The sequence below is a fragment of the Lepisma saccharinum genome, chromosome 30 (genome assembly GCF_977018435.1).
Source record: "Lepisma saccharinum chromosome 30, izLepSacc3.1, whole genome shotgun sequence".
Taxonomy (NCBI): Eukaryota; Metazoa; Arthropoda; class Insecta; order Zygentoma; family Lepismatidae; genus Lepisma; species Lepisma saccharinum.
In genome coordinates, this window is record NC_139258.1 from 2,521,347 (window position 1) to 2,537,413 (window position 16,067).

At 39.2% G+C, this 16,067-nt stretch overlaps 1 protein-coding gene across 5 annotated transcripts in view; it reads right to left on the bottom strand.

Annotated features, from left to right (window-relative positions):
* The window catches only part of LOC145981803 (multiple PDZ domain protein-like), a 963,820-nt gene that overhangs the window by 763,635 nt on the left and 184,118 nt on the right, over nt 1-16,067 (bottom strand). For all 5 annotated transcript variants that reach the window (XM_083115230.1, XM_083115226.1, XM_083115228.1 and 2 more), the window contains 2 exons: nt 3,946-4,177; nt 164-298 (listed from right to left, as the gene is read on the bottom strand). In XM_083115230.1, coding sequence (XP_082971356.1) covers nt 164-298; nt 3,946-4,177 — 367 coding nt within the window. The remainder of the gene's footprint in view (nt 1-163; nt 299-3,945; nt 4,178-16,067) is intronic.

The window sequence follows — 16,067 nt, forward strand, 5'->3', positions numbered from 1 at the left end:
CACCTCCACCTTTCGTCTTTCGTCAGCATACACCTTCACTCACAGTCAGAAACTTCCTATGTAATCTGACATTTGACTCATTCTGTCTTTACTAATACACCAATGTACCTGTAAGGTACACTAATTAATCTGCCCACATCCTAGTATATGTGAAGGAACGTACCCTGTCTGCGACGCCTCCTGGAAGAATTGTTTTGACGACAACACCAGTGCTACGGCCACCAATAATTCCAAAACCCAAGCCTGAGCCATCGTTTATAAGATCGATTACTTCAACTTGTGCCCACTCAGTATTAAGCTGAAATTTTAAAAGATGAAGTTATGATCCAAGTTACATTTGAAGTGACAACTTTGTGTGAAAAGAAGATCCACACATGTTTTAAATACAACATGCAATTATAAAAATGACAATTAATATTTACAATAGTCTTGTAATGCTTTCTCCATGAAGAAACTAATTTATTCTCAACACTAAAGCCCAAAGTTTGAACACTTTCTGAATTGCAATCACCTATTTTGTGTTGACTCATGCAGAGTACAACAGTAATATCACCGCTTGTATTGCCTGGGAATTCATCAAAGTTCAACAAAAGTACAACAAATGGAAAGATACACACCCACACACTCTCTTGATTCACTATCTCTCTCACACACACACAAGCAAACACAAGAGTATATATATTCAGGTTTGGCACCCTTGTTGTGAATAGGCTATATTATTCCATGGTAAACTTTCTGGTGAAACAATTTTCCACATGCCATTATTACAAACTTCTGCCTTGTCTCCATTAATCCTATCTGGGGCAAATTTTCACCATTGACCCATAGACCCTAATTTACATTTAAAAATCCCCACCTGGTAGTCCCCCCCCCAAAAAAAAAATACCATAATGCTTAAAGAAATAAGACTACTGAAGATTGAAACCATATTTTTAACCTCAAAACATTCAGGGATATGGAAAAGAACTCTACATTTCTTGTGCTGCCATGAAATGAATGAATGATTTGATCCATTTTATTTTGCTTTTCTGCCATTTTTGACTAATTGTGAAGATGCGGATGAATGATAAGATGAAATATATGAAGGGACAATTACAAACACGTATGGACAGCACACAACAGAAGTCCTATAGATGATTATGGGGTGTAAGGGGTGACACTTCCAAGTAGTACACCCAATTGTCAAACTCACTTCCATTTAGTACACCAAATTATCAAACTCACTTCCACATAGTACACCCAATTGTCAAACTCACTTCCACATAGTTCACCCAATTGTCAAACTCACTTCCACTTAGTTCACCCAATTGTCAAACTCACTTCCACGTAGTTCACCCAATTGTCAAACTCACTTCCACATAATACACCCAATTGTCAAACTCACTTCCACTTAGTTCACCCAATTGTCAAACTCACTTCCACTTAGTTCACCCAATTGTCAAACTCACTTCCACTTAGTTCACCCAATTGTCAAACTCACTTCCACTTAGTTCACCCAATTGTCAAACTCACTTCCACATAGTTCACCCAATTGTCAAACTCACTTCCACTTAGTTCAACCAATTGTCAAACTCACTTCCACATAGTTCACCCAATTGTCAAACTCACTTCCACATAGTTCAACCAATTGTCAAACTCACTTCCACGTAGTACACCCAATTGTCAAACTCACTTCCACATAGTTCACCCAATTGTCAAACTCACTTCCACTTAGTTCACCCAATTGTCAAACTCACTTCCACTTAGTTCACCCAGTTGTCAAACTCACTTCCACATAGTTCACCCAATTGTCAAACTCACTTCCACTTAGTTCACCCAATTGTCAAACTCACTTCCACTTAGTTCACCCAATTGTCAAACTCACTTCCACTTAGTTCACCCAATTGTCCAACTCACTTCCACATAGTTCACCCAGTTGTCAAACTCACTTCCACATAGTTCACCCAGTTGTCAAACTCACTTCCACATAGTTCACCCAATTGTCAAATTCACTTCCACATAGTTCACCCAATTGTCAAACTCACTTCCACTTAGTTCACCCAGTTGTCAAACTCACTTCCACATAGTTCACCCAATTGTCCAACTCACTTCCACATAGTTCACCCAGTTGTCAAACTCACTTCCACATAGTTCACCCAGTTGTCCAACTCACTTCCACATAGTTCACCCAGTTGTCAAACTCACTTCCACATAGTTCACCCAATTGTCAAATTCACTTCCACATAGTTCACCCAATTGTCAAACTCACTTCCACTTAGTTCACCCAGTTGTCAAACTCACTTCCACATAGTTCACCCAATTGTCCAACTCACTTCCACATAGTTCACCCAGTTGTCAAACTCACTTCCACATAGTTCACCCAGTTGTCAAACTCACTTCCACATAGTTCACCCAGTTGTCCAACTCACTTCCACATAGTTCACCCAGTTGTCAAACTCACTTCCACATAGTTCACCCAATTGTCAAATTCACTTCCACATAGTTCACCCAATTGTCAAACTCACTTCCACTTAGTTCACCCAGTTGTCAAACTCACTTCCACATAGTTCACCCAATTGTCCAACTCACTTCCACATAGTTCACCCAGTTGTCAAACTCACTTCCACATAGTTCACCCAGTTGTCAAACTCCCTTCCACATAGTTCACCCAGTTGTCAAACTCACTTCCACATAGTTCACCCAATTGTCAAACTCACTTCCACATAGTTCACCCAATTGTCAAACTCACTTCCACTTAGTTCACCCAGTTGTCAAACTCACTTCCACATAGTTCACCCAATTGTCAAACTCACTTCCACATAGTTCACCCAATTGTCAAACTCACTTCCACTTAGTTCACCCAGTTGTCAAACTCACTTCCACATAGTTCACCCAATTGTCCAACTCACTTCCACATAGTTCACCCAGTTGTCAAACTCACTTCCACATAGTTCACCCAGTTGTCAAACTCACTTCCACTTAGTTCACCCAGTTGTCAAACTCACTTCCACTTAGTTCACCCAATTGTCAAACTCACTTCCACATAGTTCACCCAGTTGTCAAACTCACTTCCACATAGTGCACCCCATTTAAACTCACTTCCACATAGTACACACGTTCATGATTTTCTGCAAACTTGGATTTGGGTGCAGTTCACAACAGGAAGCACTCAAGGTGCTGTGGATCTTATCTTCGTCGGTCATCAGTGCATGTGCACTCTCTACCCTTCAGAGAAGTAAGGTCAGCAACAACAGGAAAACTGTGATTACTGCGTTGGTTACTTGTTCGTTACTTGGAATCGATTGCGATCAGCTACCCCACATGTGAGGACAACACATGAGAATCATCCAATGACTCGATAGCAAGGACACCAGATATGATCAGTCTTCTGTCCACACATCCCTGACCTTCCAGACTTCCTGAGAATGACACGAGGCAACAGAAATAACCTGTGGAAATAGCCTGTGGTTGCTATGACCACACCCGAAGTATATAAAACCTAGTCACGAGACTAGAAGTGTGGAAGTCGAGCAGCAGAGCCAAAGTGCGGCCAAAGGCACTGTCCAGTCTGCAACCCAGGATGGGTATCCACCCAGCCAAGTCTAGGCGGTCTTTAGGCACTTAGAAGATGAACAAGGATCTATACGTACAACTTAATAAGTATCACTAATCTACCTTTCTTTCCAAGCAGGTCTCTTACCTCTAACACTCTTAGGTTAAGACAATCCTCATATATCAGCAACTACTCTTATATAATAAATCTTGTTATTGTTAACATTACTTATGTGCCTAATTGAGTCTATAACTACAGGTTCTCCCACTTAGTATTAAGGCTCTGCCAAAATAACAAATGTATTATTTTACAGCTCAAAGCCCAGCCAACTACATACCCAAATGGTACATTCGGGGTCACTCGAACTTTACTGCTACAGCTGGTGATAAGACCTATTTTAGAAACCTACTCACCACCATGTCTGATCCTGCCTTTGATGTGTCACTGACAGCAGATGGGGACCTGTCCACTGGCGATGGGGTAGGAGAGGACTCAGGGACAGGTTCACCACTACGTGCTACCACCAGCTCCACCAAGCCTCGAGCCTTCTGCAGGATGCTGATGGCTTGCTGGTGGGAGATGTTGGAGTCCAGGGGCTGGCCATCGATAGCTAGGATTTGATCTCCTTCATGCAAACGACCATCTCTGTAAAAGAGAGACAAAATAATTGAGTTTTAAAAACATCCAGAATGTAAGAGCAAATGTATAACTGTTATACTTTTTTAAAAATCACACTATTCATATATAAGACAATAACTATTCTAATTAGGATATGTAATAAGCTTCACTATATTCTGTCCCGGGAATCTCTGGACGAGAGAACGAAAGCGTCTCTATGCAAGTAGAGACTCCAGAGGGCTCGACCAATGAACAAGCATGAGGGAACGGATTTACATGGAAGGGGAAACAGTGGCTGCAGTTACCAGCCTTTGCAGCAGCATGTACTGCTTCGCTCCGCCACTTACTTTCTCTCGTCTCTACCTTAATGCGTGGCCTTGCTCTAGAGATACCTGGGATAGAGTCTTTGTATTTCTTTGCATAGAGACACTCCGTGTGATCTACAAATTCATGTAGTCTGATATGTAGTCACACCAGCCTATAAGTCAATTTTATGGTCTTTTAACTTTCATTTACAAAGAAGGCCACAAGCAATAGTAACTTTTCAAAAACCCTTTGGCCTGACAATGCAAGCGCAACAAGATTTTTTTTTTAATAGTAGGTGTCAGGTTGTCAATATATAATTGTAATTGGTAATGACAATTTAATATAACCAATAATAACACTAATTATATTAGAAACTATTATTATATATATTATATAAGCTTCCATTTGGTGCACCAGACAAGAAAACACTAACTCAATCCTGTATCTCTGGTATACTGTGAAATTGCTCTAACAAATGAGCAACTAAGCTATAGAGCGACCACAAACAAAAGAACCTTCTACGAAAAGTCTATGTGCACCCCCCTTCTTCCGTTCAACTCGGACCATAAGGAAGCATGCTCAACTCTGTCCCTCCGCTCCATGTGGGAGTACGGTGCACAGGATTCCCAGGTCTGCGCAGATTTTCTTGTGTGTGGTTCCACTATACCTTAGTTGGTAGAGAAAAAAGCATGATATGCAAGAGACCCATATGCAAGTCCTGGGGCAGGGGCAAGCCTGCAATTTTTGCTTAAACAGGGTGGCCACTCGAGGACCATGATGAAATTCAAGTATAATTCCCGGTTTTCAAGGCAAACTCTCCACAAATTCAAGGGTACAAGCAGATGTTTTCTCTACTTCAACCTTACATATCCCCCCCCACACACACACATGCACATAAATATATTAACAATGTAAAGGGTCTATGTGATTCCAATGCATCCAAAAATTCTAATTCAATTCAATGGTATACAGGGTGTTTCTGTGACCGTGTTACAGACTTGCAGGGATGCTGGAAGGGAACAAATGCAACAAAATGGGGGGAACCCTGGTCCGGAAATGCGCCAGTCAAAAGTTACAAGCCATAACCTTTGCAGTGCAGGCAACCACGCACAACGCAGAGGGCAACCAAAAAATAAAGGGAGAAATAATCCACCGTGCATGCCCTGGAGCATTTAATAGGTCCCTATCTTTTACCGTCAATGCGTGGGGTTTCAGCATGATGGGGCCCCATCCCACTCCATACCTAGTGCTCGTGATATTCTGACGCAGACCTTTTTACATTAGTGGATAGGGAGAGGCGGACCTGTTGCTTGGCCTTCCCGTTCACCTGATCTGACCCACTTGAATTCATTATGTCCTTAATTTTTTTGTAACGTCATGTAAAAAGTGTTGTCTATGAGACACCTGTGAGTAACGTAGAGGAACTCTTGGCAAGAATTCTTGCAGCTTGTGATCTGGTCCGAACGACTCCTGGGATATTAGAGTGGATGCAACAGAGCTTTTTGCGATGTTGTCAGGCAGGAGGAGGGCGTCACTTTGAACAACTGCTGTAATGTTGGCTGCAGTTACTACTCATTAAAGTGATTCTGCTGTGTTTGTTTTCCACTTTCCCAGACATCTCTTATGGTTCCCCTCCGCATTGTGCATGGTTGCCTGCCCTTTGGCTTGTAACTTTTGATTAGGGCATTTCCGGACCAGGGTCTCATTTTGTTGCGTTTGTTCCCTTCTATCATCCATGAAAGTCTGTAACATGGTCACAGAAACACCCTGTATATAAATTTAATATAAAGTGCGGAGCTAACATTTCACATTACTCAGACTAGAAACACAAGTCATAAATGTTACAGGATATAGTAATCTATGAAAAATTGTTATTTATTCAAGGAATTTCAAATTTACCCAATCATCTTCAAGATATCTTACAATAATCTTCTGTCTGTCCGATAGATTGTTTTGCAAAGGACACAAACAAAGCAAATGGATTGAGATAATTCTGTTTATTTTCCATACAGCTTTAGTTTCTTTTCCTTCCTCACTATAAATACAAGCTAAACTGAGAGAAACTTGCCTCAGGGCATTAATAAATATGTATCAATTCAATGGGATTTGGATTAATGAAAGTTGCAATTTTTCATGTCTACAGGGGTGGAAGGGGTACCTTCCACTTAAGCGCCCAAAAGTCAACCTCACTTCCACATAGTACACCCTGGACTGAAGACTAACGAGGCTCTGGCGACTGGCACTATGGCCGGTATAATTTTTTGTCCTGTTTCTTGTCCTTGTGTGTGCTGAGTGCCTGTTTAGAGCCTCAGCTTTTAACGGAAGTCAGAAGATTTTAAGATTTTTAGTTATGCAACGTTAGAGTTGTTATTTGTAATGGTAAGGGGCTAGCCCTCGTATAATGTGAAGGGTGCAAAATAGCCTAAGTGCTGATGCACCCAAAATTTTAAATTCAAATTCAAAATTCAAAATTTGTCATGTCTACAGAGAAAAATTCAGGCAGAATTAACACATAATTCCTGGATCCAATTATTTATGCATACTTCCCACATTCAAGGAATTTCCAGTGAGTAGCTACCCAGTAACAATTCCTGTGTGGCAAATTCTAAGGTAAACACAAAAAATACTGATTTTACTGACGATTTTTCTTCTAAACAAATGACAAATTACAGACAAAGATGAAAAACAGACTTTTATTGACATTACTATTTCCCACTTATTGACAATGTACATTCTAGATCGTAAACAATTTCTTTCGAAGGGTTTCAAAGTTACACAACAGCTCTTCAGACCAGATCTAACTCGAAGTCTTCCATTATTCAAAAGAGGATAAATGTATGTTAATAAAATCATGTCTCCATCTTTCTGTGCAGCCACAATAGGATTACGTTTCCGCAAAACTTCAATTCTGGAAACAATGACAGTGAAGAGAAGCTCTTCCAAAACAAGAATTCCCAATGCGAACGGAATTTGAGCACTAATTTTAATATGTTTCATATTTGTTGATTGTGGAAGCCCCAAGGCTCATGAAAATCTATGAGAAGAATATGATTACTCAGTTGTAGCAGTCTCTCTTGGAAGAGAAACTTTTCAACATCACCACGTTAAAAAGTTCCCACCGACAGCGCTTAACTTGCTCGAGAAACCTGAGGGGCAGATATTCAAGAATTCCTCCCTGCCATCACTTCAACTGTGGCTTACAAAGGGGAAAATGTAATTTCATCTGTGCTTGCTTTTAAACAAAATGTGCGCTAAGTTCAGGGTGGATAAAAATAATTTGATGATTTTTTTATTTAAATCGATATTTAAAAAAAAAGTTTAAAATTACTTTATGTTTTTGACACCATACATATAGATATCTCTATATTTACAGAATTTTTCTGGTAAACAGGCCTGTAAAATATTTGAACAGTTTGATTAAAGCAAATAAAAATTACATGTAAATATACTTTTACTTTTTTGTTTCTGATACTGTGTATGTGAACCTAGTGCTTTTAACTAGTTGAATTATGAACTATATAACTAAAACAATAAATCATTTACCTAGTACACTCAGGTAATTTTTCCACTTTTAGATAGGATGCAACAAACATAAAATTTCACTTAACACTTCGGACCTATTGGCATCGATTGAGCTAATATACAGCGTGTCCACAATGAGACTCCAACATTTTGAAAGTCTATAACTTTTTCATTTTAAATTGTACAGCTGTGATTCCGGAAGCAGCAGAAGCAGAAACTCAAAAAGTGTATGTGGTAACGTTTTAGTGCGTGCAATAGCCGTAGTGGCGCTGCAGCAATCGATTGTTTGAAAATTGAGATTCCAAACGAGCGTGCACAGGTTGTGTGGTGGTGTGCAGAAACGAAATCACTTATTCAAGTGGAACGAAACTTTCGCCGTGTGTACAATAAGGATCCTCCGACATTTACGACTATAAAGAAGTGGTGTGATCAGTTTTTGGCGACCGGCAATGTTTTGAAAGGACACGTTGGTGGTAAACCCAGAATCCAGGAACAGGTTGTAGAAAATGTGCGGAGGTCATTCGAAAGGAGTCCACAGATGTCAGTAAGACAAGCAGCGAGAGAACTTGGTATGAAACGGTCGACAGTTCACACGGTTCTTCACTGCTTGTCTTACTGACATCTGTGGACTCCTTTCGAATGAACCTGTGCACGCTCGTTTAGAATCTCCATTTTCAAACAATTGAGTGCTGCAGCGCCACTACGGCTATTGCACACACTAAAACGTTACCACATAAACTTTGAGTTTCTGCTTCTGCTGCTTCCGGAATCACAGCTGTACAATTTAAAATGAAAAAGTTATAGACTTTCAAAATGTTGGAGTCTCATTGTGGACACGCTGTATTTGTAGTCAATTGCTTATTCAGTTTATGAAATTACTATTCAGTATGCCAGCAGTTCCCAAAGTGTGAGTCATGGCACCCTGGAGCGCCGTGAATGATGGATGTCATTTCCGTGATCAGCATTCAAAAAAATTTCGGAATCACACATTGATTTGAAATCATCAGATTTTTTCTTTTTCTTCTTCTTCAAAAATGCAGGGTGGTGTAATAGTTTTTTAATAATTTCCTCTGAACTTACTGGAAGGCAAGGACTATTTTGGGATCATATGGCTTTGAAAGACAATACCAAAGATTTATGCTTGCACACTACTATTTATAGTAATAAGCATAAAATATTAATCAGGAACTTTACTTTTTGCCAACTAGATCTAATATCTAATTTTTATATTCAATAAATATTCAGTTCTTTATAATTTGACATTAATTCCCTGCCAGGACAGTTGTTTTTGTACAAATTTTGGCCATCTGAACTACCGTAAGTTAGATAATGAATTTGTGCTGTTGTTTCCGTATTATCATCGTTTTACCTATTTGTGTAATAATAATATAATATTAATTAACTTATGTAGTATTTAATATAATTATTTTAATTTAAACATTATTAATATTACTGAGACACTTGGTTCAGATCCCCCACCCCCCACCAATTCAAGATACGTGCCTGATCTCAGGCTCATATCAAGTTCTATGGTTTCACAAGAAGTAATGATTGTAGAGAGAAAATATGAAAAAGAGAATGCATTATAAAACCGATCGCGAAAGCAATTCCGTTAATTTCTCTGAAATTCCATCCCCTTTGGCTCGCTATATCTGCAGAATAGGACCTACTGAAGAATTCAATATCGGGATATTTCCAGCATTCCTTATCTCTCACCTCGACCTGAGAAGGCCTTCCATTATCATTCTAATATTTATAGCATTTCATCAATTTGAATTCTAACATTGATTCGTCTCAGGTCTTAGAGAACTGTTGTCTATTTAATACCAGGGAGAATAAAAATCATGGTTTATATTTAATCATTTTTTAAAATTAAAATCGGATTTTTTTATTTTTAAAAAAACAAGCTTGTATGGTTATTCACAACATACATACGTATGCCTTTTTTTTTTTTTTTTTTTTTTTTTTTACAGAAATGCTTTTTCTGGTAAATGGCCCTGTAAAATATTTGAACAGTTTGATTATAAAGAAAATAAAAACTATATGTAAATATACATTTCTCTCTTTCTAATACTGTATATATGAACCTGCTACGGAAATGTTTGTTGAGTGTGTTAATGAAACTACAATAATTTCAGTACCATTTATTCCAGTGAAAATATAACATTCTGTATGTACTATATAATTGTAAATGAAAATATTATTTACAGTCTTTGTAGCTGAATTTATGTAAATTTTAAATGATAGTTAGCAAAATATCAGCTGCCATGTTTAATAACAGTTTAATGATAATGACAATATTTTCGGTTTAACATGATTAGTATTTTGTATATAATTGTACACAAAATCTTTGCTATTTTTAGATATAAAAATTACTAAATTTTAAATCAAGATAAATTTAATTGTGTTTACAGTTTACATATCACATTTCCTTTCGTATGAGCTTCACCCCATCAGTACATATATATGTTGTTTCCTCTTTGTTAGAGCCTAATAAACACTATTAAATGAATACGATATTAATGTACTTTCACCAAAAGTGATTTTGATATGTACAAAATTTATGTACATTATTCTACAATTATTATTATTTTTTTTTAAATCTTGATTTAAATCTATCCACTTTGCTTGATACATTTGCAGTTGCCACTTGTATTCCAAGAAATGTATGCACCCCAGTGGTCAAATTACCAATTCACTACTCAAGGTTCTGAATTTGATTCCCGGCAGGTGAATGGGTGTTTTATTTATAAGTGTGCCTTATAATCACCATTCATCATCATCAACACGATTAGCCTAAAGAGGATGAAAAACGACATAAATATCTTTTCCAGCACCAATCAAGCCAGATGTATTTTTCGAAGTTTTCTTATGGTAGGTTTAAATCCAGTCATCTTGAAACGTATTTATTTCGTTCAAGTGCAATATTGGACTTGTCCTGTAAGGCATCTAAGTGCTATAATAATGTCAGGTCAAAAGCTCTAGTCAAAACCTTTAGGACTTTGCTTGCAGCTTCCTCCTAAAATATACTTTCAACGATTTATTGCAAAATTGTGCCTCAAGTAATGTCGTATCATGCCTGCGAGTTCAGTCCAAACACTACAGACAGATTGTTTTAAAAATGTATAGTATAACTCCTTACCAAAGACAAAATATTCTTCTCCCTGCATAATGAGTTGAATGATTTCACTCAATTTGAATACCAGACCAGTCCTCCGGGAGTACCTAACTGCTGAAAGAATGATCACAAAACTGACGACTTGTAATGTAATGTAATGTAATGAAACAATCGCCTATTTGGAGCATGTGTGATCTCTACAACAAACTATGTGCAACTGATCAAAATATTGATGTATTTAGAATTACCTTCGCAGAATTCAAAAGAGTAATAAAATATATAGGTGACATAAGCAATGTATAACGCGTATCCAAATTTGTATTGATATGATTATCATGTATTATGTATATACATGTGTGTGTATATATATTTGTCAACTATCAATAAGAATTATTAAGGAGTTATTCACATCGTATTGATAATCTTGTACTGTCTGAACACTATAACTGGGATTTAACCTGTTGTGTTCTATTGAATAAATAAATAAATAAATAGCATTCATCGCAAAGGATATCCTTACGCAGTAGCGGCGATTGATTGATTGATTGATTTAGTTTATTTTACTTCGCGTTTTGTGCCTCTTGGCTAATTTGCGAAGATGGGGATGAGTGATGAAATGATGAAATGGATGAAAATGGACATTCACAAACAACCATACCCGACCGGGATTCGAACCCGGGACCCTTGGCGTCGCAGCGCGATGTGCTAACCACTCGGCCACAGGGTCGGGCGCAGTAGCGGCGATTAGAGGGGGCCAGGGGGGGCAGTTGCCCCCCACTTTTCGCCATTTTTGCCGCCGCACTATGCTAAACCTAATCTACAAAGGGAAATATACTGTCTTTGCCCCCCGGTTTTGGAACCCAATGGGCGCCACTGATGGTATGCAATGTGCCAATTAGTTGTGTGGTGTTGGTTGCTAGACTTTAAGGGGTTGGTGACCGATGTGATTTCACCGGGTGTCCAAAAAGTCATGCGTCCGAGACTTTGAACATACGTAACTTTTGTACAAATAGTGATGAATAGACATAAAGATGACACCAACTTCCAACGCTTCGCGATTTCCTTACATGGTTAAGATTACGATTTAAGTGTCGTGTGCTGCTAACTTCAGCATCCACATTATCCTTCGAAACGCTGCAATTGAAGAGAGAAAAAACAGAGTTGTTAAAGGGTCTACGAACCCATATATTCTAATAGGCTCCACCTGAAGGACGGGGAACCTTCTTTCTCGCACAATTTCAATTTGGTACAAGTTGGGTATTGTTCAATTTGAAAAAAGTTCTTGGACTGTATTTAAATTGATCCAGAAAAAAGGTCCCTGGACCGTATTCAAATTGATCCTGAAAAAAGGTCCCTGGACCGTATTCAAATTGATCCAGAAAAAAGGTCCCTGGACCGTATTCAAATTGATCCAGAAAAAAGGTCCCTGGACCGTATTCAAATTGATCCAGAAAAAAGGTCCCTGGACCGTATTCAAATTGATCCAGAAAAAAGGTCCCTGGACCGTATTCAAATTGATCCAGAAAAAAGATCCCTGGACCGTATTCAAATTGATCCAGAAAAAAGGTCCCTGGACCGTATTCAAATTGATCCAGAAAAAAGGTCCCTGGACCGTATTCAAATTGATCCAGAAAAAAGGTCCCTGGACCGTATTCAAATTGATCCAGAAAAAAGGTCCCTTGACCGTATTCAAATTGATCCAGAAAAAAGGTCCCTGGACCGTATTCAAATTGATCCAGAAAAAAGGTCCCTGGACCGTATTCAAATTAATCCAGAAAAAAGGTCCCTGGACCGTATTCAAATTAATCCAGAAAAAAGGTTCCTGGGCCGTATTTGAATTGAGCCGGAAAAAGGTTCCTGGGCCGTATTTGAATTGAGCCGGAAAAAGGTTCCTGGACCGAATTTATATTGAGCCGGAAAAAAGGTTCCTGGACCGAATTAAAATTGAGCCGGAAAAAGGTTCCTGGACCGAATTTAAATTGTTCCAGAAAAATGGTTCCGGACCGTATTTAAATTCAGCCGGAAGAAAGTTGCTGGACCGAATTGAAATCCTTTACAAATAAAAAGCATCTTTACGCTTGCTGATTTTCTCTCCTGTACCGGAATTGAATTTATTAAAAATTCCTGGACCTTTTAACAACCCTCGTAAAAAGGAAGACTACGCACTTTATTCTTCCGTCCAGTGACTTCCAAATGGCTTACCGCAACAAAACTTCGAAAGCAGAAACTACGAACAAAGTTCAACCGCTGTAACGACATTCAAATGAATAAATACATAGCAGCTCAACTTGGAAATAACTTTGCTTCCACGCTTCATACATATGCCAATGCTCCTCGATCGATGTTACAACTCTGCACAGCTCCCTTTCTTTGTCCGTACTTCACGCCCTTGCAGCAAAAATAAACCAACTCCAACGGAAAGCTGAGATTACAAGGGTCGACTATTCAAGCCGATAATTATTAAGGAAAAGGTGCATACATTAACGTTTTGTCATCTTCGAGTGTCTTATAAACGCCAAGAGGAAGTCCATATTTAATTCCAGAACTTCTAAGGCAAATTTCTCAAAATTCCAAATTGTAAGTTTGTTGGGAGTACCCATATAACAGTTGGGCTGAAAAGTTCGTAGGCTAACATAGTAAAAAATATTTTTTTGACAAAATTCGATTTTATTATTCAATATAGTTGCCTTCGAGGGCGATACAACGATTATAGCGGTCATACAATTTTTCGATGCCATTTTTATAGTACGATTTCTCTTTAGCCTCAAAATAGGCCTCAGTTTCGGCGATTACCTCTTCATCAGTGCTAAATTTCTTTCCAGCGAGCATTCTTTTAAGGTCTGCAAACAGGAAAAAGTCACTGGGGGCCAGATCTGGAGAATATGGTGGATGGGGAAGCAATTTTATTACGGTTGAATATCGCTAAACATTGCTCCGAATCATCAAAACGTTGTTGCTTTTGATCGATTGTGAGCACGCGCGGCACCCATTTTGCACACAGCTTTCGCATGTTCAAATATTCATGCACAATATGTCCAACACGTTCCTTTGATATTTTTAAAGTCTCAGCTATCTCGATCAACTTCACTTTACGATCATTTAAAATTATTTTGTGGACTTTTTTGATGTTTTCGTCGGTAACAGCCTCTTTGGGGCGTCCACTGCGTGCATCGTCTTCGATGCTCATTTCGCCTAGTTTAAATTTAGCAAACCACTTCTCAACGTTTGATTTTCCTGGTGCAGAGTCCGAATAATGTTTATCAAGCCAAGCCTTGGCTTCAACAGTATTTTTTTTCGCCAAAAAACAATGCTTTATTAACACACGAAATTATTTTTTATCCATTTTTTCACAATAACAAAAGCTGCTTCACTCACAATGCTATATCTCACGAACTAATTATCCGGCAGCTGTGAAATTTATACACGTATCTTTTGAAGGTTAGTACTAAGTAAAAATCACATGGATTTAATTCTAGTAACGCCATCTATGAGTCAGCCTACGAACTTTTCAGCCCAACTGTTACATATGTACAAGGTGGTTATAATTAAAGTGACGGTGTTCAGAGTGGTACAGCACGGGCTGTAATGAGAGTAGCAGTCTGAAACTTCGTAGATATGATAATGAAGCAATGCGCTCGCGAATTATGGGAAAGAAAAAAAAAAGTTCCAATTCTCGCCACCAGGGTAAAAAATGGCGCTGTAAGCAGTCAAAACGTGGTATAGTTACAGGAAAAAGGCAGGAAAGATCAAACACATGAGAACAATGGCTCTGGCATGTTTATTAGGAACTATGGTTACAAGAACTGTTCAATATGGCCTCCCAATTTAGCAACATGCTGCATTCGTAACACGGCATGGTCGACGGTTGCTCGCAACATGCCTGGTGAAATCTGAGCGACATGTCGTTGTATGCTAGCCTTCAGATCAGGCAGAGACCGGACATGTCCCTGATAGACACGATCTTTTAAATATCCCCACAGCCAGAAGTCACATGGATTAAGGTCGGGGGATCTGGAAGGCCAATCATCTGGAAACTGCCTAGAGATGATGCGGTCATTAGTGAAGGTTTCTCGCAGCAAATCTTTCACTTGGCGAGCGACATGTGGTGTTGCCCCATCTTGCATGAAAATGGTGGTGTGTTCACAGTTCCGTTCTTGCAAAGCTGGAATCACGTGTTGCACAAGGAGGTCCCTATAACGTGCAGATGTCACTGTACACCTAACAGGCCCTCGAGGTGTCATCTCCTCAAAGAAAAACGGACCAAGAATGAAGGAGCTAGTGAACCCACACCATTCAGTCACGTAAACTGAGTGCAATGGTTGTTCCTGCACAACATGTGGACGAGTGGAACCCCATATGCGACAGTTCTGAGTATTCACTGTACCGACCAGAGTAAAATGCGCCTCGTCAGTCCACAGAATATTCCCCGGCCACATGTCATCCACTTCCATGCGTGCCAAAAACCGATGGGCAAACTCACGGCGTTGTGGAATATCTTGGGGTTTCAATTGGTGCACAATTTGAATCTTGTAGGGATACCAGTGTAAAATGCACCGCAATACCTTGCGAACTGTTGACCAGGGGAGTGACAATTCACGTGCCACAGCTCTAGCACTGGTTGCAGAAGTTGAGGCATGTGCTGCACGGTCAGCTACAGCAACTTCGTCCACAACTTCCACGGGGAAGTTCCTCCTTCCTCTCCCTGGTGCAACACCCAATTCACCTGTTTCCTCGAATTTCTTCATCATCTTCTTCAGCCCATTAATTGACATGGGCCCTCTTCTCAGCCCTTTCTGTTGGCGATATTTCCGCAGTGCAGCGTTACTATTGCTCCCATTCTGGTAAAACAACTTCACTAGCAGTGCACGGTCTCTCTTCGCAATAGCCATTGCGGGAAAAATCAAACTTTTAATGTTCGGCGAACATTCACATCACTAAAGGAAAAAAAAAGCAACAAGCGTCACCAACAAC